General features: G+C 56.7%; 1 protein-coding gene across 1 annotated transcript; it reads left to right on the top strand.

Annotated features, from left to right (window-relative positions):
• Positions 1-10: 10 nt before the first annotated feature.
• NUDCD3 (NudC domain containing 3) lies at positions 11-27,967 on the top strand. The gene is made up of 6 exons (XM_068174567.1): positions 11-297; positions 1,831-2,123; positions 15,722-15,854; positions 20,016-20,159; positions 26,124-26,312; positions 26,896-27,967. Exons 1-6 carry the CDS (start codon positions 106-108, stop codon positions 27,004-27,006), a joined length of 1,062 nt encoding a protein of 353 aa, XP_068030668.1. The 5' UTR covers positions 11-105; the 3' UTR covers positions 27,007-27,967.

The following is a 27,967-nucleotide window of genomic DNA, read 5'->3' as shown; positions in this document are numbered from 1 at the left end:
GGGAGGGGCCTCCCGGGCGGCCGGAATGCATGTGCGCGAGGCGGGTTCCGGGCGGACCGGAAGTGCGGCCGAATCCGTTGCCGTGACAGCGGGCCCCGGGCCGCCATGGAGGCCGCGCTCACTGACATGTACGACCAGGCGCTGCTGGGCATCCTGCAGCATGTCGGCAACGTGGAGGAATTCCTACGCATCCTCTTCGGCTTCCTCTACCGCAAGACCGACTTCTATCGGCTCCTTCTGCGGCCCGGGGACCGCCTGGGCTTCCCGCCCGGCGCGGCGCAGGCCATGGCCCTGCAGGTACCGGCGGCGCCCGGGGGGATGGCGCGGCCTGGCCTTGCTGGCGGCCGGCGCTGTCGCTGCCGCGGGACCGAGCCGAACGGGCCGTGTCTCCCCGGCTGGGCGCTGTTCGTATCGGGCCGGTGGCGGGGTTAGGTCCGGGCAGAGCGGGGGATGCGGGGCGGGGGTCGGGCCGCACAGCAGCCCCCGGGGCACCGGCGCTGCCCGGAGGAGCGCAGAGGAAGGCAGGAGAGGTGCCGTGAAGCGGGGGAAAGCGTCACCCCCCTAAGAAAACGAGGAGCCCCGGAGGCAGGCGAGGACTGCGAGACCCCGGTGGGAAGAGCCGGGCTGCGACATCAGCTCGGACCTTGGCCCGAGCTTGGGTTCCTGTCTGGGGTCCCCTCGAGCGTTCTTGGGATGGGCACAGAGAAGGAGGTGCAGCGTTCCTGCCGCGGGAACGTGTTAGGGCGGCCTCATGGCTGCAGCCAGAGGTACCCAGAGTGTGGGGACAGTGTGGAAGGGGCTCGTTCCTCCTCATCCTCACTCAGCTGCAGTTCAGGGGACACAGTTCGGAGGTGTTGCTTTGCATGATCCATGCAGGGCTGGTGCTCACCTCTCCCACACGCTCCTCTCTGCTCGCTGCGTGGGGAGCAAAGCTGGGCTGAGCGGCACGAGCTTCTGTCCTGTTGTGACTGTGCTGGCAGGAGCCCTCCGTGGGCCACGGCCTTTGTCCTGCACTTCCCAGAGGAAGACTCAAATCGAGCAGGTGTGCCAGTCCGCTGCTGGAAGCACTAGATCTGTCTCCAGAATATTCCTGGGAGACGCAGGAGGGCTTTTTAGAACGTGTTTACAGTGCCAAAGCCTGGCACTGGGGTGGGAGAGCTTGCAGCCCGTTCAAGAAGCAGGTGCAGGGTCTGAGTGGCCATCACCCCTTGCTGCAGACGCAGCTGTGGGCTTCACGTCTGGCCTCCAGCCTGCACTGGACAGGCATGGCTGGAAGCCAGGTGAGGGGTGGGATTACATCTCCTGGGATCACATCTTCTCCTGCACCTGTCTGCTTGGGCACAGCCAGTGCCAGGTCAGCTGTCCTGCAGCTTCTCCTGGGGCAGCTCATCCTGCTTGCCTGTTGGAGACTTTGTCTGAGTCCAGGCTTGCAAATGGTCCCTGGGTGAGCCCTGGAATATGGGGTAAGGGGAGGCTTTCTTGAAGCCCCCTCCCAGCCGAGAGCTGAATCTCACCACTCTGCTTTTCCCTGGAGTAAGCAGCCCTCTTCCCAGGCTAGGGTGAGGTTGGCTCTGAGAATACAGTCCTAGAAACAATTCCAAAATGCTTCCAGGAGTTTCTGAGGTGTGCTTGACGTAGCCACTGGACTTTTCAAAGAGTCATCAGCTGTTTGTTTTGGTGACTGAAGCAGCTCGGGAGAGGTATGTGGTGCAGAGAGAGGAAGGGCAGGAAGGAGCCGGTGCCCCAGGTGTGTGATGCTACTCCTTTCCTTCTCTGGGCACCCAGGCAGAGCTGGAGCGCTGCTCACTGGGTTTGCTCTTTCTCTCCCAGGCATTCCGAGTGTTTGAACGGATGGCCAGGCAGGATGATGAGAAGAGGCGCCGGGAGCTGGAGGCGAAGCTGAGGAAGAAGGAGGAGGAGGAGGAGGCAGCTGCAGCCGCTGAGAGGGTGAAGCTGTGTCCTGCAGCTCAGGAGATTGAGGTGGAGACAACGGAGCACATCCCAGCACCAGATGCTGGGGAAGCTGAAGGCACCCAGGAGGCAGCTGCAGCCCAGGGTGCTGCGGCTCCCAGCCCGGTGTCAATGGAGCCTCCAGGGGCTGCTGCCCCAGCGGAGCTGCCCACGTAAGGGTCTCTTGCTTTCTTCATGCTCCTGGTGGGGGGAGGCAAAACCAAGGACAGGGTACCCACTGTTCCCTGCACAGCCCTTTTTGGGCTTTGACCTTCCTCTGCAGGCACTCAGCCCTTCGGGAGGCTGTGAGGATTTCCCTTGAGGGCTTCCAAGGCCGGAGGCACTGTGTTCCTCCCCACAGGAGGGCAGCAATTTTTGTCCTCTGGGTGGTTCAGCGTTTCCCACTCTGCTCTGAGCAGGGGAGGTGGAATATCCTGTACATGGCCCCGCAAAGCTGGGCTGGGCCATGCAGCTCCTCCACAAACTGGTTATGGTGTGCACTTTCCCTTTTCTGGCACCTGCTAAGGCTCACAAGGAAGTGCTGGCACCAGCCTGCAACCTTTCTGTTAGTGCTGGACTCCCTGGCATGCTGGGAGACATCCCAGAAGCTGTATGGGAGTGTGCACGGATACCTGCAGTACCTGCAAGTTGGTGCTGGCAGGCCTGGCCGTGTGACAGGGCTGCAGCAGCAAAGGGGTTTGGAGCCCTCTAGAAGTCTCTGACCCAGCCCTTGGCTCAGAGCAGGGCCAGCTTTGAAGATCAAGCAAATGCTGCAGAGTTTTCTCTTTAGGTAGGCTTGGTGGCTTTCCAGCAGTGCCAACCAGCCTCCATTTGTGCAGACGTGTCTTTGTGTCAAAGTCCTTCCACAGCTTCTGGGACACTTCCAGTCTGACTCTGCTGAGCAGCAAGATGTGAGCTGCGAAGGGCCAGCATGGCCTCTCTGAACCGTGTACTTGAATGCAGGTCCTGTACAGGCTTCGCTCATCCTTCCCTGGCATCACCTTGACCCTGAGCCAAGTCAGAGCTGCCCAGCCCTTACTCAGGGCCCTCATGCCTCTCTGAGGTTCAAACTCCTGTGTTTCTTTGCTGACCAAGCTGGGGGAGTGATGCTGTGAGCTGGCTGTGCAGGCTCCATCTCCTCCTCCCGTCCCTGGTGTGCTCTGTGGTCAGACCCCGTGTGATGGCTGTGCCGACCCTCTCCGATCACCACAATGATCCTGATCATATGTGGGGCTTTGCTGTGCCTCGTCCCTGCTGTCCCATGGTGCTTGGTGAGGAGGGAAGCTTGGGCTGGTCATCCCTGTCCTCCCAGCCAGTTTTGGGAAGAGCAAGCTGCCAGAAAGAAGTGGACCACTGGAAGAATTCCAAATCCTGTAAGGACTGGGATGGCTGATGCCCCTGAGGGGCAGAGAGAATTCAGAGCTCAGGCTTTGGGGCATATTCCATAGGCCTCGGCATATGGAAGGGACGGTCTGAGGACCAAAATCTTGGGAACAGTGAAATGATAAGTGGCAGGAGTGGAGGGGTTTGGTTCTTCCCCCAGGAGATGGTTGGGCACTCGAACAGGCTCTGTGGTCATGGCTTCAAGGCTGCCAGAGCTCAAGGAGCATTTGGACAACGCTCTCGGGCAAATGGTGGGATTGTTGAGGTTGTCCTGTGCAAGGCCAGGAGTTGGACTTGATGATCCTTGTGAGTGCCTTCCAGCTCAGGATATTCCATGATTCCATTGTTCTAGGACAACGGTGGAGTCAGGTTCTGCAGCCTTGGCTGGAGGCTGGGTTGGGGAAGAGCCTGAGCTCTGGCTGTGTTGGAGAAGAGCCTTAGAGTGGCCACCACTGGGGGAGGGGGAAAGGGGACCGGCAAGCTGCCTGGTGAGTCACATAGTCCAGTGGGAGGAGAAGAAAGGACTTACGTGTAACTGATGTGCATCCCACGGGATAAAGATAAGCCAGAAGCCAAAAATGCAGTCATCTGCAATGCCTGTGTTGGAGCTCTCTTGGTAAAGGTGGATTGTCCCTGGGGCTGCCAGTCTGACCCCGATCCCTGGGCAAAATTAGCAAGTCAAAAAAAGCCCTGCCAGAGTGCACAGCAGAGGCCTGGGTGTGTCCAGCCCAGCTGTCTCCCAGTGGAGAAGAGAGGGAGAGGTTGGAGGCCCAATGAAGCCATGAGCAGAGGGAGCTGGGCTGGGCTGAGTGCCACTTGCTCATATCCCTGTGCAGGCCACGTTTGCTGTGGTTTGCCCTGTGAAGTTTCACCTCAGGACTTTGGGGCAGCAGCTGGTGTAAGGAGAGTTCAGCTGCCTGAAACAAGTGTCAGGGCTGCAGGAAGGAAATGGAGGGATCAGGAAGGAAGGTGGGGGCTCGTGTGGGAGCCGGATTGGTCTGACAGCGAGTGTGGTGGAGCCAAGAGAGGGATGGTTTCCACTGTGTGTGGTGAGAGCCTGGTTAAAACTCAGCCCTTGCATGCGCCTCCCTCTGAGTGTGTCCTGGCACTGCTGGAGCTTGGCCCCTGCCAGACCTCAGACACTCAGGTGCTGTTTTGCAGCCTGCAGCTGTGGCACTGAACACCAAGCACTGCATGGCAGCTCTCCCCTGGGTGTTGCCGTGAATGGAAGGTGCCTTCTGCTGCATAGAGCTGCCACTGCAACTTCTGCCCTCCCCAATGGGCTCTTGTGCCTCTTCTCTTACTGTCCCACCGCCCCAAACTCACTGGTGGGGTGGAACACCTGCAGCCCCCTGGGTGCCTGCCCAGTTTAAACACGTCGTGGGTGAGACCAGGTGCAGGAGGCCCCGTCCCAGTCGCAGGAGTCTCGTGGTTTCCAGGCCAGGAGAATGGGGTGTCTGCGGGCTTGAAGTAGGGCAGAGGAGGCCGCGGGTTTGTCACGGCGCTGTAGTTGGTTTCAATGCCTCTGGGGGGCACTGGAGCCCCCGGAAAGGCAGTGGGGGCCGGGCGGGCACCCCCCGACAGACTATTAATAATTTAACCAACTGCTTAATTCTCCACAGCCCCTTCCTTCTGAGCAAAACCCAGAGCTACCAGCCTGAGTACGAGGGGCGCATGAGTAATGCACAACTCTGGCAGCAGGAATGCAGAAAAGAGCTTAAACAAAAATATTTTCCATCTCCTTTCCTTCCCCCCGCCCCTCCAGCCGCTGGTGAAGAAAACCGCTGCCACTAAAATCTATATAAAAACTTGCTCATTCTGTCAACCTGACGGCTCTGGAAATGTAGGGCAGGTACCATCCCAGATCTGCCAGCTCCCATCAGAGCCTCGCGCTGCGCCCGGATGCTGGGGTGTTGGTTGGGAGCATCTTACAAAGCACAGTGAGATGGTAGCAGCTTTTTCAGGGTCGATCCAGATGAATCAAGCCAGTTTTGCAGGTGTGGAGGTCTTCAGGGCTCAGTTTGGGGCTCGGCCAGGTCTCCCCAACTCCCTCACCTTCCCCACTTGTGAAAGGCAGGTGAATCAATTCCTCTTTGCTGCCCTGCATGTTGCTGTGCCAGATGGCCCAGCAGCAGCTGGTGTAAATACACCGAGGACTGAGGTGTCTTTGGGGTGACACTCGTGCCAGGAGCTGTGCCGAGGGGGACAGAGGTCTCTGTGCCACAGAAGAAGCCAGGCTCCTCTTGCAGCTGTCCCAGTTGTTCCAGCTGTCCTTCCCCAGCTGTGGCAGCTCTCTTGCTGTCCCTGCCTTGCCAGGAGGGTAGCAGGCCACCGCCCTCCTCACACCTCACCACGGGGCTGTTCTTCCTCGCGTTGCAGCTGCACAGTCCCAGCTCTGGCTCTTCCCCCATCTGCTCCCAGAAGCCATCCTTGCCTGAGCTCAGCTCCTAATTTTGAACACCTCTGCTGCCCAGCACCCTCCCCTTCCCCCAGCTTGGATTCCATCCTGCATATATTTGCCACACAGCATTTAAAATAGAGCCTGGCAGCCCACGTGTGGCACTGCGCAGCCCGGCCTGTGCTTGTGCTTTATGACTTTGGTTCCTAGCTTCCCTCTGCTCCTTACTTTCTCCCAGTGTGAACTGGGGCGGGGGGGGGAAGCTCTCATCCCCCTGTCCTGTGAATCCCTTCTCTTACTCCATGTATGGGCAAGAGGTAGTGCAGGACGCTGGGAAGGGCAGTCCTGGAAGCCTGTGCATGATGGTGAGTGTCTCACCTTCATGTGTTTCTCCATCCAGCTCTTTTGTCTCCCCAGGTGCTCCAGCCAGGTGTGCTCAGCTCTGGTCTGTACCTTAGAGATCATCTGGGGAGGTGAGGTCTCTGAGAGGAGGATCTTTGGGTGTGGACAGCACAGCCAGGGCTGGAAGCAGGGCCACTGGGGCACGGAACACCGTGCCAGGTGGGCCCAGGAGGATGGGCAAGTGCCTCATTCCTGAGGAAGCCTCTGGCTGCTGCTGTGCGATCTGGCACGGCAACATGCAGGGCAGAATGAAACCCTGGGGTCTCTGTGGCCTCAGCCATTCGCCTTCTGTGGTGTGGAGAGGAAAGAGGCAGCAAGAGGAGTGGGCTGAGGTGAGGAGGGGGCTCTTCATGGCTCCCCGCTTCGTGGGGCCTTGAAGGAGACCCTGGAGGTGTTCTGGAGTCTGTGACTGGGGAAGGGGCTCCACTCACCCTATGCACACAGTGCCATTGTGCCAAGGAGGGGGGCAGACAGGCTGCTGCTGAGCAGCAGAGCCCTGACCACGCTGGCTGCCCCAGTCACCTGGTCCAGGTGAGCCCTGCCACCGGGCCGGTGTCCCTGGCATTGCTCTGCTATCCTGGGAGTGGCTGCTGGGGCTCAGCAGTGAAACGACAGAAATCCCTGGTGTGCTCCCTGGCTTGCCGGCTGGTGAGAAGCTGGCTAGGATTGAACTGAAATGCATTGATCTGGTGAGCTGACTCCTAACATTCCAACTCTCTCCTGAGACCCACCATTCCCAGCGCCCCCAGCGACCTGGAGTTAACCCTTTGTGAGACACACTGGGAGCATCCCTGGGATGACACAGCAGTGCTCTGGGAAATTTCCATGAGGCGCCTGTGTGAATCTAACTCAACTTAGCAACGGCTTGGCTTTGCTGGAAGCCCAGATGGCATTTTGTTGTGAGGTGCCTGCAGGATGGGCTTCCTGGCATGGCTGCATCCTCCTTGAGGTGCCGGGGACAGGAATTTCACTGCTGGTCGCCCTCTGTGGGGGGAGCAGGGCTATGAAGAGGAGCTGTTGCTGCACGCTGCTAGCTTCAAGGCTGGTTTTGTTTGACTCAGAGACTGTGTTGTCCCAAGCTTTCTCCTCTCAAGCCTTTTCCATTCAGAAGGGAGGGGACCCTTAGGTGCTCAGCAGTTTTGTGTGGGACTGTCCAGAGCAGAAGCCAGTTAAACTGGTTTCCTTCCCCACTGCCCCTATGGACTTTCCTGATGAACTCGCCTCAGAGTCTGTGCTGTTCTTCCTGCCTGACCTAGAAAGGAGCTGATCTTGATCCATATTTAAGGAGAATCTGTCCTGGTTCCGATTCCTCTTATGCACGTGGGGCTGTGCACAGGGAATTCCTCCGGCACGGCCAAGGCCCGTCATGAGCGGGAGTCAGAGCTCAGAGAACGGCCTGACCTGATACAGCCAAGCTCCATCTGGCCCCGAATCCTGTCTCCATCAGCAGCAGATGCTGGGGGAAGAGGAAAAGAACAGAATGAGCGGTGCAGTGATACTTTCCCTGTGCTTTCATCCTACCCTGATACATAGTGGCTCAGCTGCTTTCTAAACACTTGGTACTTCAGCCCTTTGGGGGGATTATTTTCCCTTTTCTTTCTGAATTTCAGCCCTCCCATGCTGGGGGACTCTGCAACAGCATCCTGCAGCAGGTTCCTGCCACACAGCACTGCCGTGTGGGGCTGTTTTCTCCATATGGGTGAAGAGGCATTGAGTGGGTCCCCAGTCCCCTTCTCTGCCCTCTGTGGGGTTCTTCTGTTATGTCCGTTTTCCCCCCTCAGTCTGTTTTTGGGCTGAAGGGTCATCATTTCCATGCTTGTTTCTCACTTGAGCATGCTTGTGCTCCTAGCCCTGCACGATTCTCCAGTGTTCAGAGGGCTATCCCCATGCTTGTGTGTGGACCCACTGGTGTTCTCTGCCTCCTACCCTGTTTCTTTTCTCCTTGGCTGTCCTGCTTTTGCAGTGAGGCCAGGAAATCCTCTTCCAGCCACATGGTACCTCTCACAGTAAAGTGACGTCACTCCAACCCCTTTTCCTCCCTTCCCAGCTCTCCTCAGCACTGGCAGCTTCTTCAGGTGGGAGCAAGAGCTTCACGGGAGCTCTGCGTTGGTGAGACCTTCCTCTGCTGACACGCCCCAGTGTGTCCTTGGCTCCTTTTGTGGCACCAAGGCTTTTGGTCCTCAGGGTCTGCAGCACTGCACTCGCAGTGCTGTTGTGTTTGGTTTCTGGGAGGAAAGTGTCCAGGTAATACTGAGGGAAGCAGGGAAATGCAACTTAAGTCTTCTTTGCCAAGTGGAGTCTTTCTTGCAATGGAGAGGAGCCACTCCTGCTGGGAGAATTATTTTAATCCATATGCTTTCTCCCATGGTGGTGGGAACTTAACTGCTCAGGAAGCATCCTATCAAAGGGCTGAAACACTTGAGCTGAGGGTGAAATCCCTTAGCCCTTTCTGGTGCAGCCCTTGTCACTCAAGCCTTTTGCAGATGATGAGGGAACAGTCAGGGTCCAATTTTCCAGTGCTCTCATGGAGAACCAGGCTCCTCCAGTTGGGTAGCTGAGATCAGCAGCAGAGTGCCAGCTTCCCTGTGCTGCACTGAACTGCTAAGGCTTTTGGTTGCCCTACCAAGGTACTGAGCTCCAAAATTAGGTCCTGGGACCAAAAATAACTAAATTAAAACCTATAAATTTTTCTCTCTACAAGCAGAAAATCCCAGGGCTGGAAACCAAGGGACAGCATGTGCCCAATTCTTAGGTAAAAAAGCAATTGCTATTTGCTTGGTTTAATATTGCAGTGTTCACCAAAAGGGGTCTAACATGGAAAACTACCTGGATTGGGCCAGGTTATGTTGGTGGTGCCACCTTGTCCTCTATTCCCACAGCTCCATCCTATGGGCTTCCTTGGGCCTCATTCCCCTTTCCCAGGGCAGCCTGGTTGGCTGCGTGTAGGTCTCCTCTCAGGAGATCTGTGAAGCCCAAGGTTGTATAAGCTCTGTGCAAACAATAAAGATCCCAGGGGTCTTTTCCAGATGGTGGCATGCCCTGCTGTCCTTGACCTAAATATCCTAGCAGTAGTGAAATTTAGCCCCCTGGTGCCGGCACTCCAACACTCTTCTGCAAGCCGGTGGTGGCATTTCAACTTGCCTAATGTCAGTAAGTTGGCGCTGTCGAACAGCTCTGTAAATAACTCGGGAGGCAAAAGGGAAGGCTAAAAGCTCTCCTGAAGTGAGCGAGCTTGGAAAAGAGCAAGGCTCTCCCCAGTCGTGGAGGGGGGCAGAGCATCTCGGTAGGGCTGGTGGGGGCTCCAGAGGCAGAGGAGGCGGGTGGATTTGTTGCTTGGCTGGTGAGTAGAGCAGCAAAGGCATCATGTGGGTGGTGCCTCGGGCACCTGGTACCCAGGAGCCTTGACCCCTTCCCGCTGTGTCACCCGGGCTTGGTGACACAATGGGATCTAGGGGAATGTGTCTTGATGGGCTTGATTTTTGGTTGTTGGTCCCATTCTGGTGGTAAGTTGAAGCTCTGAAGCTTCCTGAAGGTGAGGTGACCTTTGAAGTACAAGTCATATGAGGAGCAGCTGAGAGAGCTGGAGTGGCTTATCCTGGAGAAAAGGAGGCTCGGGAGGAATCTTCTTACTCTTGACAACTCTCTGACAGGAGGGTGGAGCCAGATGGGGATCTGGCTCTGCACCTAGACAACAAGGGACTGGACAAAAGGAATCAGCCTCATTTGTGCCGGGGGAGGTTTAGGTTGGATTTTGGGAAGATTCCTTCATGGAAAGGGCTGCCCAGCCCTGGCACAGGCTGCCCAGGGCAGGGATGGAGTACTTATCCCTGGGGGGTGTAATAAACATGTAGATTTGGCACTTGGGTACATGAGTTAGTGCCGGTCTTGACGGTGCTGGGGACACAATTGAACTTGATGGTCTCAGAGGGTTTTTCCAACCAAAATAATTCCATGATTCCGTGATCCTTGTAAGGCTGATGGTGGGCACTGCAGGCTTGAGCCTGGGCTGCACTTCCTGGCTGGGCTGTGCCTCAGGTTTCAGAGTGAGGGGGAAGGCACTGGCTTGCATTTTCCACTTCCTGATTTTGAGAGCAGGATCACCAAGCTGCACAGTGCAGTCCTGAAGGTGTGTGCTGAGGACCCCAGGAATAATGGGCTATGGAGAACTATTGACAGACTTCTGCCCACTTTGGGGGAGAAGAAGACTTTCCAAAGCTGGATTTGGGTGGTTCTCCAGCAAACCAAACACACCTGGGTTGGAAAAAATCCTGAGGATTGGGACGGCCCTGGACCACTGCTGTTCTCAGGGCTGGAGCTTGCTGCTGGACAAGGAGTGTCGGAGAGGATCGGGATGGATCAGAGAGGATCAGAGTGGATCCTGAAGCTTATTGGCTGTAGTGTGACTTGAACTGTAAAGGAAGGGATTTGGCATTCAGCTTGCTTATCGCTGTGCCAGAGCCCTCATTAGTTGAAGTGCTGGTACAGAGAAGCCTTTGTGGAGCCCTGGGTGTCTCCTGGACCCCAGCGAAGGTCTGAGAGCTGCAGTCTACGTTTTCCTACCCTGGCAGTTCCCAGGCAGAACCCAGAGACAGAAAGTGCAACTTGTCCTGATGTTTTGATGCCAAAAGATGTTAAATCTGGAGGTGGGGGGGGAGGCTCCTTTGCAGCTTGCTTGCAGAAGGAGTGCAAAGCTGGGATTTTCCGTGCACACAGTCCCTGAAGCTTTGGGAATGCAGCTTTCTGATGAGGTTAAACCTCTGGCTTCCCTACCTGTTGCTACAGCACCCACACTGGAACCCTGAGGAGCAGAGGGCACACTTTACCCTCATCAAAATAATCTTAGAAGCTGTTTTTTTAGCTTTGGCTGAAGCTTGGTGGCAGCTTTTTGGGGTGCACAGATCTTCCTGTAGCTTGAGGCACTTTGGGTTCTCATCTGGAGGGCTAGTAGGCAGAAGTTCTGGAAATCTGTATTCCAGTAAATCTGTATTCTGTTGCCTGTGCTGGTGTCTGTGGGTGAGTGTGGCCTTTCTGCAGGGATTCAGAATGAGCTCTGCCTGCCCCCTGCCTGCCTGTCCAGCTGGCACTGCTCTGTGATTTCTGCCCTGCTGGGCTGCATGCAGCCCCTTTAGTGCTGGGAGGGCAGGATGCAGGTGTGGTGTAAGGTGCTTCCCCAGGAGGGAGCAGGGATTTGGTAGTGTGAATGGAGGCTGCCAGGGGTCTGACGGGCCACCCTGGGTGGGTGACCTGCGTGTTGCCACGGTGGGAGGATGGTGGTTGCTGACATGGTGCTGGTTCCCAGCAGCCCTGTGCTACCTGCAGCAGCAGGTTCAGGGGGACAGACTGTGGGCTGCTCCTCTCATCCTTCCTCAGTATCTCCACATCTGGACTGACGTGTTTTCCTTAAAGCTGCCTAAATAATTCTCCTTGACTAATAGCAAACAGCAGTGCCAGCTCTCGAGGAAGATTTCTGGAAATGCTGGTGATGGGAGGGTGTCTGCTGTACTGGCCACTGAGCCATGGCATGCTTGACTGCTAGATCTAGGTATCCTGGACTTCCCTTTCTGAGAGGGCAGGGATCCTGCCTTGGAAAGTTGAACTGCTCCAGGCTGAGAGGATCACTTTCATTGAGTTGTTCTCAAAATCCTTGGTTTTTTTTCCTTCTTCTTATGGGGGAAAAAAGAAGTCCATTGGCATTATGCCAATATCAGTTCCCTCCCGTGACACTTTCCCACCTCTGCTCCTCATACTGCTGTATCTTTTCCTCAACTTTTGCACCAAAACTCCTCAGTGAAGAGGAACTAGGTGAGCTGCCCTGCTTCTTCTCAGCTCAACCAACCAGATCCTTTGGTGTGTTTGGTTCCTGCTCTTCGTTTGTGTCCAGCACTGCGTTCACAGAGTAGGTGCTGCAGCTGTTGAGCTCCAAGGACAGAAAGGTGTTCAGCTGATTGTCCACAGAGTGAGGATTGCTGTTGCCATTTCCACATTGCTCAGCTCATCGTGCGTCACCAACCCACGGAGCTGGGAATCCCGGAGTAAGAAATGCCCAGAAATCTGTGTATGGGGCTTGACATACGGCTCAGTCCTCAGACATGCAGCATGTCCACCGGGGACAGCACTGCCACCTCTCAGGGAGCCTTGGTCCCCTTGGCTGCTGAGGGTGTCACCCTGTGTGTAGGGAGGGAGTGGCTCCAGTCCCAGGGACAGCGCAGCGGCTGCGCCATGTGGCTCTGAGGAGTGGGAAACAGATCGGCTGCTTCTCGACGGTGCATTGTTAAAGGTTTCACCTCCCCCAAAATGACACATTGCGAGCAAAAAATAGAACAAGACAGAACACATAGACCCACCCCCACCATCCCCACCACCCGGCAGCCAAGTGCACGCAGTGCCAAACCCTTGGGTTTAAGCTGGTGCTTTGTCACCCTCCCTCCACTCAGTCCTGCCACCACCTGCCCCAGCCCAGCAGGCATTCAGGCAGGCCGGTGAGTGACCGTCGCACCAGGAGCCATACTGCTGGGACAATCGCCACCCAAGCCACGCTGTGTGCTGGATCTGGCCTCTCCCTTCATCTGGTGGGTCTGGGGATGGGAGCAGGAACCGTGGTGTTGGTGTAGGAGGTTCTCTCACCCAGTGCACAGTGGTGCTCTTCAGATGCCTTTGGCCAGGAGAGCCACCTCCAGCGTGGCAGCATGGCTTGGCCCAGCACGCTGTGAGCCAGAGCTGTCTCCTGTGAATGGTGAGGGAAGCTGCCTCCCAGCCAAAGAGCAGGGTCCAATTCTGGAGTGCCACTGGTGTGTGCTAAGCACAGTTGGACCAGGCAGAGATCTGGCTGGAAAACCTCCAGGAAAGGAAGAGTTGCTCCAGGAGGTGGTAGAGCTGTCAGCCGTTTGTCAGCAGTGCCTAACAAGGCTGCGGCCTGCCTTCACCACCCTGGATCCTCCATGACTCCAGAGCTGGCAGTTACACTGGCACTGAAATTATCCAGGCTTCGTGAGTCCCCCAGAGAAGCTCTTCAGGGGTACAAAGCCCATTGCATGGATTTTTAACATTGGAAACAGGGCTGAAGCAGAGATTGGTGGTGTCTTGGGTAAACATCTGGAGGGATTTGGACTGGGTGTAGGGGAGGAGAGGAGTAGAGAAGTGATGGCACTGGAACTCACCCTCAGGATGAGCAGCCGTGGCTGGAGGGGGGTTTAGGCATGAGGGGGAACTTCTCCCCCAGAAGCTGGATGAGGGGCTGCAGGGCCAAGGCAGTGGGGCTGAGTTTGTCCAGTGAGCTGTACGTGGTGGCAGCAGTGGCGGTGACACGTCCCTCCTTCAACCAGCCATGCTCCAGTTATGGCACAGTAACAGCTCTGGAGAGTGACAGAGCTGTCCACAGAGACAGCTGGACTGGGAGTAAGGCTGCTGTCCTGCACAGTCCCTGTACTGTACAGAGAGACATTGGACAAAGTCCCTGCAGAGCAAGTCCTGCCTCAGTTTCCCTGTGGCACAGTTAACACTGGCTGTGGGGCTGGTGAGTCCACTCGTGCCCTCATAGGCAGTGAGATTGCAATTGGTAATCTCCGAGTGGGGCTACAATATCCAGAACTGCCTGGCTGGGATCTGCTCTGCCCTGGTGCTCTTCTTCCGAGTTAGAGAAGGCACATCCAGGGCAGACCTGGTGGCTTTGTGACAGCAAGGGATTGCTGTATTTATCCGTGCTGAGGCCGTGTGGCATTTGCAGCTGGCATCTCACCATGTGTGCCTTTGTACGAGTGGACTTCTCCCATTTTTGATGATCTGCATCTGGTCTCACGAGCCTTGGCTGGGCATAAGCCCACTGCCTCCTCCTGCTCCCTGTTGAGTTTTTCCCAGGAGAGGTCCGGAGGGGAACAGGCCAGGGGGAAGAGGCATTTGATGGTTCTTGTCTGGTTCTTTCATGATTACGGGGAGCCACCAACACTTGGAATGGCAATTCCCAGCTTCCTCCAGGTGACTTGCTGGCAGGTTTGGGAGGAGCCAGGTTGGGCTCTGCCTTGGCCAGCATGGCCACTGAACCAGAAAGCTGGGCTCCTCATGAAGGGAGGCTGCAGAGAACTGAAGAGTGGTGCAGGTAGGACTGTGTGGTGTCAAAACCCCCTCCATGCTGCTGCCCCGAAGGTCACAGAAGAACAGAAAGTGGCCGACACTGCTTAGAAGGAAACATTCTCTTAGGAGGAAAAAAATCCCAGCTGGGTTTAAAACCGGGTCAGATTTGTCCTCTGGTTCACTGTGTGGCCTTGTGGCCAACCTGGGGTGGAGGGCAGGAGTCCCACGAAGCTGTGCTGTGCCTGGGCAGATGCCACAGCATGGATAAACGTTCTTGTGAGGGCATTTAACCAGCCAAGCTGCCCCAGGCTACACACAGACCCTCCTCCCTGCCAGGGGCTGATGCAGGGTGGTCTCTGAGACAGCCGCGCCTGGAGAGCCAAGCTGGGCGCCACCACTGGGCTGTTCCTAGGTGGGGACCAGGGGACCCATGAGACAGTGCCTGGGGCCATGCCACCGCCTTTCAGCACGTTTGCTTCCCACGGGGGGGAGCGCTGGGCCCTGAGGACCCTGTCACCACAGCCCCTGGTCGCCTGCACCGTTCAGCTTCTCGCCCTCCAGCCTGTTTGACTCCTACAATCTGGGGGCGGTTGGGAAGCGACAGCTGGAGCCAACGCACCAGCCCGGTGCGCGCTGCCATGCCAACCCTGTTTCCATGGCAATGGGCACCCAATGGGCGACTGCCAGGCAAGGCCAAGATGCCCGAAAAATGATGCGATGCCCCCTGAAATGGCCAGCTGAGGCTGGGAGCCTCTGAACGCCGCCACTCCCAGTAGTGCCTTCAGTGCCTGGGAGCAGATCAGAACCACCCCAGTCCACAGGTGTAGCAGGGCAGGTGAAACCCTCGGTGCACCTGGTGAAACCATAGAGAAAAAAAATGGGGAGTTGTGCACAGCCACGTTGACAGCCCCCTCGGGCTGTCTTACAGCCTAATTTAATTTAAATAGATGGCTCTTACATAACCCTCAGGGCACTGTGCTGCTGGAGCCAGCCCCACCCCATGCTAGTGAGGGCCCCCAGAGTGGGGGTGCCAGGAAGGCAGCGGGGCACAGGAAGATAGGCTCCCCAGGGCTGTCTGTGCCCTGGGGCTGCTCTTCACCTGCCCCCCCTTTATGTAAGTCCCTGAGCCCCATGTTTATCCAGCTCTACATTGAAGCCTAGGTGGGTATCAAAACATTTTAAAATAACTCTGCCTTTTGTTAGCACCACAGCTATCTTTAGAAGGGATTTGATTTTATTTGAAAGCCCTCTCTGTGAGGGTTCAGTGGAATAGATCCCCAGCCCAGCAGTTTAAAGGGATATAGGTGTGGTGATCTCCTTTCTTGGCTGGAAACACTGTATTGATTATTGCTTATCGATCTGATAAACTCCATCTTACCCCTGCAGCCATCTCCTCAGCTTTTCTGACAGTTCCACATGCCCTCCCTTTTGGTTTCTTGCATCCTGTTCTCAGGCTTCCTGCTCTCTCCAGGCTCTGATCTTTCTGGCACTTAACATGTCACCTCTTTCTCCCCCCACCAGGAGACAGGAGCAGTTCCAGACAAACCCCGACAGCTACAATGGAGCTGTGCGAGAGAATTACACCTGGTCCCAAGATTACAGTGACCTGGAAATTAAAGTGCCTGTGCCCAAGCACATTGTCAAAGGCAAACAGGTAAAGTGATGTGAGTGGCATCTCTTTAGCAATTCCCTTTCCATTGGAATGCACAGCTTTCCTGGGAGACTGTGTTTTGCATTGAAGGACCAAGATGTGGTTGTGCCTTATTCCACAGTGTGAGTCTGGTGAGGACTGAGGTCACAGCCTGTCTGTGTTCCTGTTGTGCTGCAGCGTCCTCTGCTCCATCTCAGCTAGGTTCTCTGGCACTGCCTCACCCTTTCTGTGCTTTTTCTTTCTGCTTCCACTACCTGCATACTCACACGTGTTTCGGAGCCTGGCTGGGGATGGATGCCTTTCCTCAGTTGTTCCTCTGGCTCTGAGTGTCTTCTGTTTGGAAGCAGGAGCTGCTGGAACGGCTCCTCTGGCACTGGGGAGCTGGATCAGGCACAGCCCTTGTGTGGCTTGACCTGCTCTAGATGGAAGGGAGCCGGCCTGGGGAGGAGGCTGCGGGCCAGCCCCTCCCCCTGGCTGGCTTCGTGCACAGAGAGGTCTCGCCTCTCTCTTTGGCTCAGGCAGGAACTTCCCTGTTCTTGTGGTCACGTTGTTCTTCCTGCTCCACTTCTGTTCCCTCCTGGTCGGGGACCCAGAAGGAGTGTGCCCATGGCTGGCCTTAGTTGGACCTAGAAGTTTGAACTCTTTCCCAAGTGCTGCCCTTCCCTCTGTATTTTTCCATTTGGGAAGCCTGTGCTCCCCCACCTCCTGCTCTCCTCTGCTTCCAGGGTGGCTGAAAGGAGCACGCTGGAGTTTGTCACTGGCTTCAGCCTACACAGCTCCTCAGCATGCCAAGGAATGTCACTGGCAGCAGCAGCAGCAGCAGCCTGGGCCAGAGGGGTGAGGGGGCACACGCCTGCCACAGGCACAGCGGGGCACCAGGAAGATGCATCTCTCCCAGCGGGTCTCTAAAACAAACCCAAACTGTTTCTTTAAAGGATTCTGGGGTGTCCAGATGGATATTCCATCCCTCTGCATCACACTTTGATCACGATTCCTCTCCCTGACTTAGGGAAGTTTCCTCCATGCCAGGGAAGTTGTGTTCTTGCCAGAAACCCCACACAGGGCTCTGTCTGCTCCATCCTTGGCCATGGAGAGGTTCAGGAGCCTGCAGAAGCTCACAGGAGTGGAGACAGGATATGGTTTCCTGACCTTTCCTTGGTTCAAGACTGTGCCATTGCTGTGGAAGAGTCCCTGCACCTCCGAGTGGGCAAAGGAGGCTTCAAGACACCCCCTTCACATGCCAGTGCCCATGGCATGGCTCTGCCTACCCTTGCCCCAGTATCTGCCCACGCTGCCCTCTTGAAGCAATTGGTTGTTCAGATGCTGGACTTCCCTTCTCCTTGCACTCTCTTTCCTGGTGTTTTGTTCATCCATCCTTTTTGGGGCTCCTCTTGGCCGCTGAGTTTCCATTTCCAAATGATTCTGTGTATTCCCAGCCTTGGGGGAATGAGAACAGACAGGCTGGGTCCTGGGCCAGAGCAGGAGGACTCAGAGCAATTTAAAAGCTGCATGTACTTTGGACATGTTGTTCATGGGTACTTGCACAACAGCAACATTCTCTTGCATTCAGACAACTTCATATTTAAAAGAATTACCAGGTTTTTGGCTTCTGCCTGCCAAGGCAAGATTAAAAAGTTTCCCATTTGGTCCCTGGGCTCAGAGTGCACGCAACTCTAATGCTGCTCACAGTCTTCCTTATGACACTTTTTGGGTTTCAGTCTGTTGCTATGGCACATTTTGCTCTGGTGAGCTTCAGGTTTCCTTGTATGGAGCTCAGGTGTCCTTGGAGCAGGAATGGGCAATTGGGTAGATGAGAGCATCTTCCTTCATGATCCCCACCGCTCCGATCTACTTGTGGGCACAACAGAGGCCCGCAGATCTGAGCACTCAAATAGAGATGATGACTCCAGGCCTCTCTCTTTGCTGGACTCAAAAGGAGACAAGCTCGATTCCTCTCTCACTTTTTATTTGCTTGTTTGAGCTGCGTGGGTGGGCGTGAGCGTTCAGTGTGCACAGAAATCCCTGTGGTGAAGAGGCCACAGCACACAGACGAGAGCTGGCTTTCCTTGGGAGCAGCCAGGTGTTTTGGGGAGCAGAGGTGCTCACAGGGAGCGCGTGGGGAGGGACAAGAAGCTTCAGAGCTGCCAGAGTACTGTGGGTTGCTCTTGGCCTTCCTCCAGGTGTGGGCTGTCCACAGGTACCCACTTGTGCACACGTGAGTCCTCTCAGACATGTCCCTCCATGCACGGAGGGGCAGGGCTCTCCAGCAGGGCATGTGCTGCCCCTGTCCCTACTCCTGGGGGGCTGGTGTGCTGGGTGCAGGTAGAGGCAGGTGTTGAAATTGCTTCTCATGTTGTCTACTTGCACAGCAACGTGGCCAGGTGAAGTCTTCCCAGATGGTATGTCTTCTTCCGTTTGGGTCTCTCTGCTCCCTCTCCCAATGCATTGCTGGTCCCAGAGCCACCTAAAAGGTGTCCCTTGGCCCCACCGGGTGTCTTGTGCAGCCACCTGTGAATAAAACCCTCTCGCATTTGGTTGTTCTTGTCCACGCAGAACCCACAGACACGATGCCTGCCACAAACCTGTGCCTTCCATGTCTCCAGCTTAGGAGTCACCTTGCCTTTTTCCCCTTGGTCCTTTCTGGGCAGGCCCTGTACCGTGCTGAGAGCCCAGCATCAGTAGCTCTGTCCCTGCACCCAGGAACGTGAGCAGATGATGGTAGTGGAGGGCAGAGCCTCATCCCCATGCCTTGTCTCTGCAGTAAGGTGTCAGCACTGGACTGGAGGGAGCTGCTCCAAGGAGGGAGCACCTCCTCTGGAGATGTTTTCATCCCAGGGCAGCTGCTCTTGCAGAGGCTGTCCACAGCCACATGCCAGGTGACAGCCTGTTGTCCTCTGCCATCCTCACGTCCCTTCCCCGATCCCCTGTGAGCACGGTCCTGCTCCCAGCCATCGCACTGGAGCTCAGTCCCACGTCACCCTGTGCATGCTGGGCCTCCTCTGCTCCTGCCGGAGCACACAGCAGGTTTGGGGGCTGTACCCTGGTGACATCAGTCAGACATAGCCGCGGTGCCCTCCCTGGCTGGAGCAGCTCTGCCTGTCTTCTGCCTGTGTGGAGCTAGTGAGCTGCTGGAAGTCTCCTAGGTAATGGATAATGTAATAACATTTCAAATGAGATCTGCAGAGCAGGAGGAAGATCTGGAGAGAACTCTGGGAGAGAATGCAGGCAAATCTCACTGCAGTCTCCTCCTCTCGGGCCAACGCTGGGGGCCACCCTCCTGCCCCTTCTCAGCCAGGTCCTCCCTACATCCCCTGGCTTGGCGCGGGCTCTGCTGGCAGCACCTCGGGGCTAGAGGGGACAAGAGAGAACATATGGCCTCCACAGAGACCAAGGGTACTGCGTGCCTCTCACAGCCTGCCTCTGTCTCCCCAGGGGACAGCCATGTCACCTGCATGGCAGGTCGGAGCAGGGTTCCCCATATGGCTGCTGTGGGCGGGAACTGGCCCCGTTCCTGGGGACGGAGCTGCCCCTGTAGCAGGGAGCCGGGAGAGCGTGCTGCAGCATTCCTCCTGCACACAGCCCCTCCTCACACACCCGATGGGAGGCCTGGGCTCAGCCCAGTGCTGGCTCCAGCAGCAGAAGCAGAGCCAAGGAGCAAGCTTTTAGCATGGTGCAGCAAATAGGGGATGACCTGCTGCAGCCCTAGTGTAGGAACCCCTCTACTACCAGCCCCTGCTCAGCTATCAGGATGGCACACACTCATGCCCAGCTTGTCACGGTGACAGACAGGCACACCCCTAAAGAGCTCTCTCACAGCGAGTAGATGTCCAACCTTTGAATGCTGTTTGGAGACCTGTAGCAATACTGGTCTTCTTTGAGGGGAAACTGAGGCACGGTGTAGAACCAGCTGCCTTGAATCCTTCAAGGGTCCCCCTGATTGCTGGGCTGTACTGCTTTTCCTTCCCTGAAGAGGTTCCCTCTCTCGTCCAAACTGCCGCTTTTTGCTGTGAGAGAACAGCGGGATTCTCACCCTGCTGCTATAGGCAGGGCTGGAAGCTCTTCTCTCTCTCATCCCCTGCAAGTGCACTTGACCCCAACCCCAGCTTGCACAGTGAGATGGGAAGCAGGAGCCTTCCGGGTTAATGTGTCTGTCTTTGTTTCCAGGTGTCTGTGGATATCAGCAGTGGTGCAATTCGTGTGGCGGTGCTGGAGGGAAGCAGCCAACATGTCCTCATGGAAGGGAGACTCACCCACAAGATCAACACGGAGAGTTCCCTGTGGAGCCTGGAGCCTGGGAAGTGTGTTTTGGTAAGGGTGGTCTACACCAGCTGTGTCTCCTTGGCTCGCAGCTCTGCCATGCTTAACCTAGGAAACTGGAGCAGCTGGAAGTTTGAGCCAGCTCTAGATGTGTCTGGCTTTGCCCGTCCAATGTCTGGCTCATGCTGCCCTTGCCGGTGTGCTGTGTCTTGCCTCCTACTCCTGACTTTCCTGTCAGGGTGCGGGCTGAGCAGCACGACTGTCAGGCTGGGCAAAGGGGTCCCCAGCTCCAGCTGAGGGCGGGCAGCACAGCCGTCACTTGAGGGTGGTCACTGTCCTCAGTCCCAGCACGGGGCCCTGCACTGCCGTGCTGGTCCTGCACACCTGGCCTTGCTGACTCTGCCTTCCAATTCTCCTGGCCCCACTCTGACCCCAGCATATTGGCAGGTTCCTGTCCCCCACCATTCCTTTCTGTCCTGTCATGGGATTCCTACTTGCTCTGTTTGAGGTGGACACTGTGGCTCCTCTGCCTCCAGCAGGCCTTTGGTTTGCTGTGTGCCTGTTGTCCCAAATCATCCCTATCGAGGTGGTCTCAGGGTGGCTGATGCACAGGTGTGTATTTTTGGTGGATTCCCAGCCCCAAGCCTCATTTCTGATGTGCTCCAGATGTTCAGGCTGAGGGTGTGAGTTCGGCTGTGTTCACAGCTGGAGCTGCTGCAGGAGTTCTGCCCATCACCCTGGGATCTTGAGTGTCAAATAGTTTCCAAAGCTTATGTGCCAGTTTGGGGGCCAGGATTGTGCTAGGAGCAGGATTTTACTACCTATGACCATCTTTGCCCTATCCTTTTCCACCCAGAGGCTTTTCCAGGAGAGTTTCAGGAGTCCCAAAGCTGTTGTGAGACCCAGGAGGGGACACGTGTGGTCTCCTGGGAGGGAGTGAGCTGGCTCCCAGCCTTTCTCCCTGTGGCATGAGGGTGGCAGCAGATGAGCACCCAAATCCAAGCCTTCACAGTGGAAAATGGAGTGGAAATGTGCTGCCAGAGTCAGGAATCCTGTGGATGGTGTCTGGGGAGGCTGCACAGTGCCACTTGACCACTGCTGATCCGCAGGGATGTACCTCGAGTGACAGGCTGGTGCCAAAAGTTTGAGTGAGGTCCCTGCCAGGAAGAGGAGCTTCTCCGATGCTGCTAGGTCATTGAAGGGATGTGGTAGTGGCATCCTTAACCTGCATTTTGTAAATATTCATAAACATCTTGAAAACTAGCTTATCTGGGACAAAGAAACAATCCTGGAAAGGCATAAACCCATTGAAGAGGAGGTGGCCCAATGGGTGGCTGCTCCACAGTGTGGATGGAAGTCTGCAAGTCCCCAGGTGGGTGTTCCCAGCGCCAGCAAGGGAGGCAATGTCTCCTCAATACCCGTCAGAGGCTGGGAATAGCACGGGTGGAGCGAGGCTCGGTGCCTCCTGGAGTGGCCACAGGGAGCAGAGCGGGCCCATCACCCCCAACCCCAGAGCTGGGTCTTGCCTCGAATAGCAAGCCCAGGCTTGTGAGGATCCCCAGCTGGCTGCCAACATATTGATGGTGGGATGAGATCTCGCTTGAAGAATTGTAAGGTAACTGGAGCAGAGTGAGTAATCCTCGCCCAAGAGCATCTCCTTTTTCCATGCGCTGAGTAGCCAGGAGTGGTTTGCGCCTCCTCCCAATTCATTCATCAGGGAACACCCACCTTGTGGGAATGCATTGCTTCATTCAGTGCCTGGATGGGGCCATTGGGGTTTATTTGGAGCTAATGGGGCATAAGGACCCTTTCTGTGCCCCAGTTAGTGCATCGGCTCTGTGTGAGCTCCAAATGCAGCAGTTGGGCTGTCTCCCTTCTGCAAGATGCTGCAAGGTGCCGCCTGGCTTCCCTGTGGGACCCAGGGTGGCATTCTCTGGCAGGATGTGGATGTAGCCAAAACTGAACTCACCCAGTGCCAGCGCTGGGGTTGTCCGAGGAGATCCTGCCTGCCTTGGGGACTGCTTGGGGCACCTTGGCGGCCCTGTCCATGCTGCATGTTCCTGGTCTGTGAATTGAGCTGATCCCTGCAGCAGAGCTTGGTCTTGGTGCCAAGGAGGTGGAATCTCTCTTGCTTGGTCCCATCTGTCTGAAAAGGTCTCAGTTCTGTGCAAAGAGGCTGTTGAGTCCTGTATCCTCTTGCAGGACATGTCAGGGATCATCAGGATCCCCAGAATCTTCAGGAGGCTGCAGTAACAGCTTTTTCACTGTCCTCAGCTTCCCTGGCCTCCTCCCGGCTCCCTTCTGGGATGCCATTGACGGGCACACCACGAGCCGACTCCCTTCTCCCCCGGCTCTTACCCTAGGAAGATTTTTTTGCCTTACAATCCACCCTAGTTCTGCTTTTCCCATCGTGCCTGGTGTTCTTATTCATATATCATCTTCATTATGTCACTCGCACTCCAGCAGCCCCAGAACTCCCCTCACCAGCATTCAGAGACCACTCTGCCTTCCGCCTCCTGCTCCGTGGAGCTCTCCCAGCTGGAGCCCAGCCTGACACCAACATGTTTCTCATCTCATCCTTTGGCACACCCGTGTGCACGGCAGCAGAATCCAGCTGGCGTTGTTCCGCGGTGACATGGGGTGGGGGCCTGTCCATACCTCCTGCTTGGGATTTTGTCCCAGGATCGTGCCCCTGCCTGTGGCATGCCACACGATACCCTGGTCCTGGGTGTCATCCCTGTGCTCTCCCTTCTCTGTCACACCCGCTTGCTTGTTGAAAGTGAGATTAAAATAACCTCGCTGTTTTTAGCAATCCCCACTGGGTGTTGTGCACAACTCCTTTTGGTATTATTTTCGTTGTGGAGGATTTTTCTCCCATTCCTTCTCTTTTTCTCTTCCTCTCAGCCTTTGTTTTCCACGTTTGGGCTTTTGTCAGCAAGTCCTGCCTTGAACGTTTATTACAGTCTTGGCTTGCCATCCTGTGAGCCATGAGGCTGAGGGGATACAATTCAGTGGTGCTCAGCCCTGCCCTCCCCGTGCTGCTGAGAATGGCCTTGCTGCCTCCTCTGTCCCCCTCAACACCTCACAATGACTTCTGAGGTGACTTTGGCTGCCGTGGTTCCAGCAGGAAAGCCAGCAGGTGGAGGTTGTCTTCCCAAGACCTGCTTACACCCCTTGGAGGCATCTCTCCAGGTTTGACAAGGTATTTGGCATCAGAGAGGAAGCCTTGTGCTACCACGAAGCCCAGCACCGACAGTGAGGGGTTGTGACCTTCCCACTAGGGTGTGGAGGTGGGACATGATGCTGTGTCCATGCCAGTGATGCCTGTCACCTGCTGGAGGGTCTCTCCTGCTGGGTGTCCCATTGTTCCTGCAGCAATCCTCCTTGCAATCCATCATTGCCCTGGTTCTTTTCCAGGGATCAGCCCATCCTGGAGTAGCTGAGAGCTCGTATCTTGGACACTGGCTGTGGGAAGTGAGCGCTTTGGCATGAGGACACTGCCAGCCCCAGATGCAGCATGGGGGTATGCCTCCTGCAAGCCTCCCTCTCCTCAGGTCCCTGTTGCAGAGGCTGTTCCTGCCTCCTTGTGCACCCCAAAAGACTCAGCTGGACTTTTACCCCATTGGGACCCAGCAGGCAGACCCGAAATCTGGCTGAGGGCACGGCCCTCATCCTTCCTCAGTGGCTCTCAGCATGTCTGGGGCCCTGGGGGGCCAGCCAGAGCTGTTGTCTGGAAAACTGAGCAGCAGTGTCAAGTGCAGGCAAAGCTTTGCCTTATCTCAAAGTGAGAAATGTAATCAGGTCGGGGTTTGTCCTTGTGGAAGAAGCCATGCTCCCTCCTGGAGCCCCCCACTTTCCAGAGCTCTCTCCAGCAGTGCCCACAGCCTCGTGGGAGCCTGTCAGCTGAGAGCCAGAGCCACTTCCATGGGCAGGTGGGTGAGGATTGGCATGTGTGGGGAATCACCCAGAGACCTGCCATGGCCTCTCAGCTCTCCCTTACCTCCACCTTTGGGCAGCCAAAGTGCTTGTGGGGGGAGCCAGCTGCATCTCCATCACCACTGGCTCTCATAACTCAGACACTCAGCCAAGTAGGGGCTGGATCCACAGAGGACATTGCCAGAAACTGTCCAGGAAAATGTCCTGTGTCTGTGTCCTCCATCCTGGAGGTGGGACCTGTCTGTGGCAAGTCCTCCAGCACTGCCTTGAACCACAAAGCCACAAACTCACGTGAATAGAGCAACCTTTGCTCTGACCCATGGGCATCTCATTTCAGAAACCGAGGCTCACTTGGAGTGAGTCTCACTGTGACAGCTTTCCCCCTGGAATAAAGAGGGATGAACAGATCACCCCAGGCAAGCTGCAGAGGTGTGCAGATGGTGGCAGGGTGCCAGTGAAGGAAAGGGGTTTGGTAGGGAAGGGAGGGGGGATGGGTTTTCATCCCAGATGCTCTAGGATGGGTTTCCCATTCCCCAGTGCTCTGGGATGGCACTGGGATGATGCCTGAACTCGAACACTTGTCCGTCCCTCTGCCAGCAGGCTGGCTCTGCAGGGGATATACCAAGCCACGTGTGCTTCACGGCAATGCCATGGGAGCATGGCTTGTGCTGGAGCCCTCGCTAGGAGAGTTCACAGCTTGCCGGCAGCACCACGGGGTCATCCCTCATGTTCCAAACCTGAGGAGCCTGAAGGGTGCTCCTGCTGCAAGTGTGGACAGTTGGGGCTGCTGCCCCTCCACTTTGCTTTCTGTCTTAGGGTGATGTTCTGGGGGCTCCACTCCCCCACCTGCCCACCCAGGGTTGGGAAGCCCAGAAGCAAACCCTCAGTGGCTCTCCCTCCCCTCCAAAGTGGAACTGTGCAATTAAAAAGAGAACAAGCATGCCTGTCTAGCTGGAAAAACTAACGCCTTCCCCAAGCTAGAATATTTTACTGGCTCTGCTCTCCCAGAAGGATTAAACCCCAGCCACCCCCTCCTGTATTAATTGGTTCCTTTTCTTCACACCACAGAGAAGCTTGGCTCCGTAACAGGAATGGCTGTCCGTGTTCTCCCCTCCGGAGCTATTGAGCTTCCTGGGAGGTTTGAGCAAATTGTATTGTCTGCCTTTATTGATGATTTTGCAGAGGCCGACGAATGCCATAAATCTGCCCTGCTGCTGGGATTAGTGCTAAAATAACATGGGAGGAAGCAGCCCACTCTTCCTGGAAAAACTAAAAGCAGGTTGGAGTTCCTGTTGCAGGGTGCCCCTTGCTGGCCTCAGCACAGCCCCGCTGGCCAGCCAGCTCTGTTCACGGCACTGCCGTTGGGGATGCCTGTGACTACAGGGCTTTTCCCAACGAGGATGTTGGCTGGAGCAAGGAGATATCCCCTCTCCTTTTCCATCCCTCCGGGGATGCTGCTGAGCTGCGCTGCCACGGGAAGCAGGTGCTAGCAGTCAGCAGGGGTGGCACAGAGCAGCAGGTGATGTCCTTGCCCCCTTTGCCACCCATGCTGCCACCCACCGAGCCAGTGCCAGGGGAGCTGAGGCCAAGGTTCCTTCTAGGTTAGGGAAAGGCAAGATGGCTGCACTACCACACCAGGAGCCCTGGCCTCACACTGCACCGGACACAGCCTCCTCTTCCGACAGTCCTGGGCTCTGTCACTGCTGCTGTGTCAGCCACGCGTCCCCGGGCCAGTGTCACCCCCAGGCAGGCGCTGCTGGGGGACACTGGTCCTGACTTCGAGCCGTAGCGTGGGCTGAGATTTCATCCTTGGGGCATGAGCTGGGGCTGTGGGGGCCCACAGCAGGGTTGTGCACAGCCTCACAGCCTTTGGCTGCTGAGGAAGGGAGGCACAAGCATCCCTCCCCCTCTGCCAGCTGTGAGGCTGGATTAGTATGAGCTTGACTTCCACTCGTGGGCAAGCCCCATGCTGCTGTCAGCCGAGCTGTGCATCACTGTCATGGAGGTGGACAAGGGTGCCACATCCCGGGCCGGACAGGGGCTCCTCTCCCCATTCGCTGACCCACACCTTGTCCCCAGATCAGCCTGAACAAGGGGGACGAGTACTGGTGGAATGCCATCCTAGAGGGCGAGGAGCAGATCGACATTGACAAGATCAACAAGGAGCGCTCCATGGCCACAGTGGACGAGGAGGAGCATGCTGTGCTTGATCGCCTCACCTTTGACTACCACCAGAAGCTGCAGGGCAAGCCCCAGAGCCATGAGCTGGTAGGTGCTGGCTACCTTGTGCCACTGACCCATCCTGGCCCTCCCACCTGCCCTTCAAGGGTCCCATCCCCAGGAAAAAGGGCCCCATGGCTCTGCTCCATCTCAGAGCTCCTCTTCACGTGTCCCCCCACACTAACATTTGGGGGTGTGAGGTTCTGCTGATCGATCTTTTGCCATGCACTCCTGTCTTCCCCTTCCTGGCACCCTGGCAAGTGCCTGTAAGCCCAGACCCCCTGTACCAGGGATGGGCCCCATATCCCTGCACCTCTCTCCCAGGCTGGCCCTGCTCAGGGCTGGACCCACATGGGTCTGGGCTCAGCCCGACCCAGGAGCTGCCTGCTGCTGCCCTGGGTGCTGTCAGCCCTTTCCCAGGCAGCGAGGGGGAGCACAGAAGTGGGGTGTGCCCTTGGCAATGACCACTGCCAGCCAGGGAGGAAGGGGCACTGCTGCCCACACCCCTTCCCGTGGGTCAGGTGGCCACACAGCCCCAGCGCCTGTGGGGTGAGCTGCAGGGGAGAGCAGGGGGTGTGGGGAACAGCGTGGCGTCACCCCGCTCTGACGGAAGCCTGCGGCCTCTTTGCAGAAGGTGCATGAGATGTTAAAGAAGGGCTGGGACACCGAGGGCTCGCCATTCCGCGGCCAGAAATTCGACCCCTCCATGTTCAACATCTCCCCCGGCGCCGTCCAGTTTTGACAGTGGCAAAAACAACTGAAAAATAAAGCAGGGAGAGGCGACCTCCCCGCCCTGGATGCCCACCAGGATCCTCACACCGAGCGCCAGTGCCCGGGACTCGCTGATCCACGCTGCCGGCACCCGTCCGTGCTGTGTGGGGAAGCCTGAGGAAGTGGGCACATTTACATCCTGTCACCACGGCAAGCTGGGCACCAGGACCCCTCTCCTCCCTTCCTCTCCCCTCCCCTCACCTCGAGCTGCCGACGCTCCATGTTTTTCTGGAATAGAGGGAGCACGTTGGGTCGCGTTGGGTGACATAATTATTCTTTTTGGTGGAGGAGGATACTGCTTTTGGGGTTTCTGGGGATGTGGAGCCCTTGCTGCCCTAGCACTGGGCAGCTTTGCTCCTCACGGGTGGAGATGGGTGCTGGGTAAGGGCAGTGGGGATGGGGAAGCCTGCCCCTGCCTGCCTCTGCCAGCACCCTGCCCACCTGGCACCCCCAAATCCTCTCGCCAACCCCACTCCAGGGTGTCCCAAGGGTGCTGTGCTGCCCCTGCCCTCTACCCAGCCCCGGGGGAGGCTTTCTCCTGGCTTCCCCCTCCTTCACCTCCTCACTGGAGGTTGTCAGGACACGCAGGAGTGGGCAGAGACCACAGCCATCCCCTAGGGTTTGCTCCCCCTTTGTCAGGGAGCAGCAGGGGTGCTCCCCACAGCACTGGCGTTTGTGGGGGCTACAGGCCCACCCCTCCTAGCCAGCAGCTGGGCAGGAGCTCTGAGACATACGGGTTTCCCTGGCATGGTACTTAGGGGACTGAGAGTGGGGACTAGCCAGGTGAGGCAGCCCACCTGGGCCCAGCCTGGCTCTCACAGCTTCCCACCAGCCCTCCACCCTGGGGTGTGTGGGCTGGGGGCCCCCGGCCATCGCCTTGTCCGGTTCCCCGCCCCCCACCCCCAGTTTGCAATAAACACATGTCACCGTGG

This window comes from Anomalospiza imberbis, chromosome 28, assembly GCF_031753505.1.
Source record: "Anomalospiza imberbis isolate Cuckoo-Finch-1a 21T00152 chromosome 28, ASM3175350v1, whole genome shotgun sequence".
Classification (NCBI taxonomy): Eukaryota; Metazoa; Chordata; class Aves; order Passeriformes; family Viduidae; genus Anomalospiza; species Anomalospiza imberbis.
This window is presented reverse-complemented; position numbering and strand designations above follow the sequence as displayed.

Coding starts and splice junctions, on each gene's coding strand:
- NUDCD3 (XM_068174567.1), top strand. CDS start 106: ATGGAGGCCGCGCTCACTGACATGTACGACCAGGCGCTGCTGGGCATC. Junction 298..1,830: donor CGCAGGCCATGGCCCTGCAG/GTACCGGCGGCG, acceptor TTTCTCTCCCAG/GCATTCCGAGTGTTTGAACG. Junction 2,124..15,721: donor GCCCCAGCGGAGCTGCCCAC/GTAAGGGTCTCT, acceptor TCCCCCCACCAG/GAGACAGGAGCAGTTCCAGA.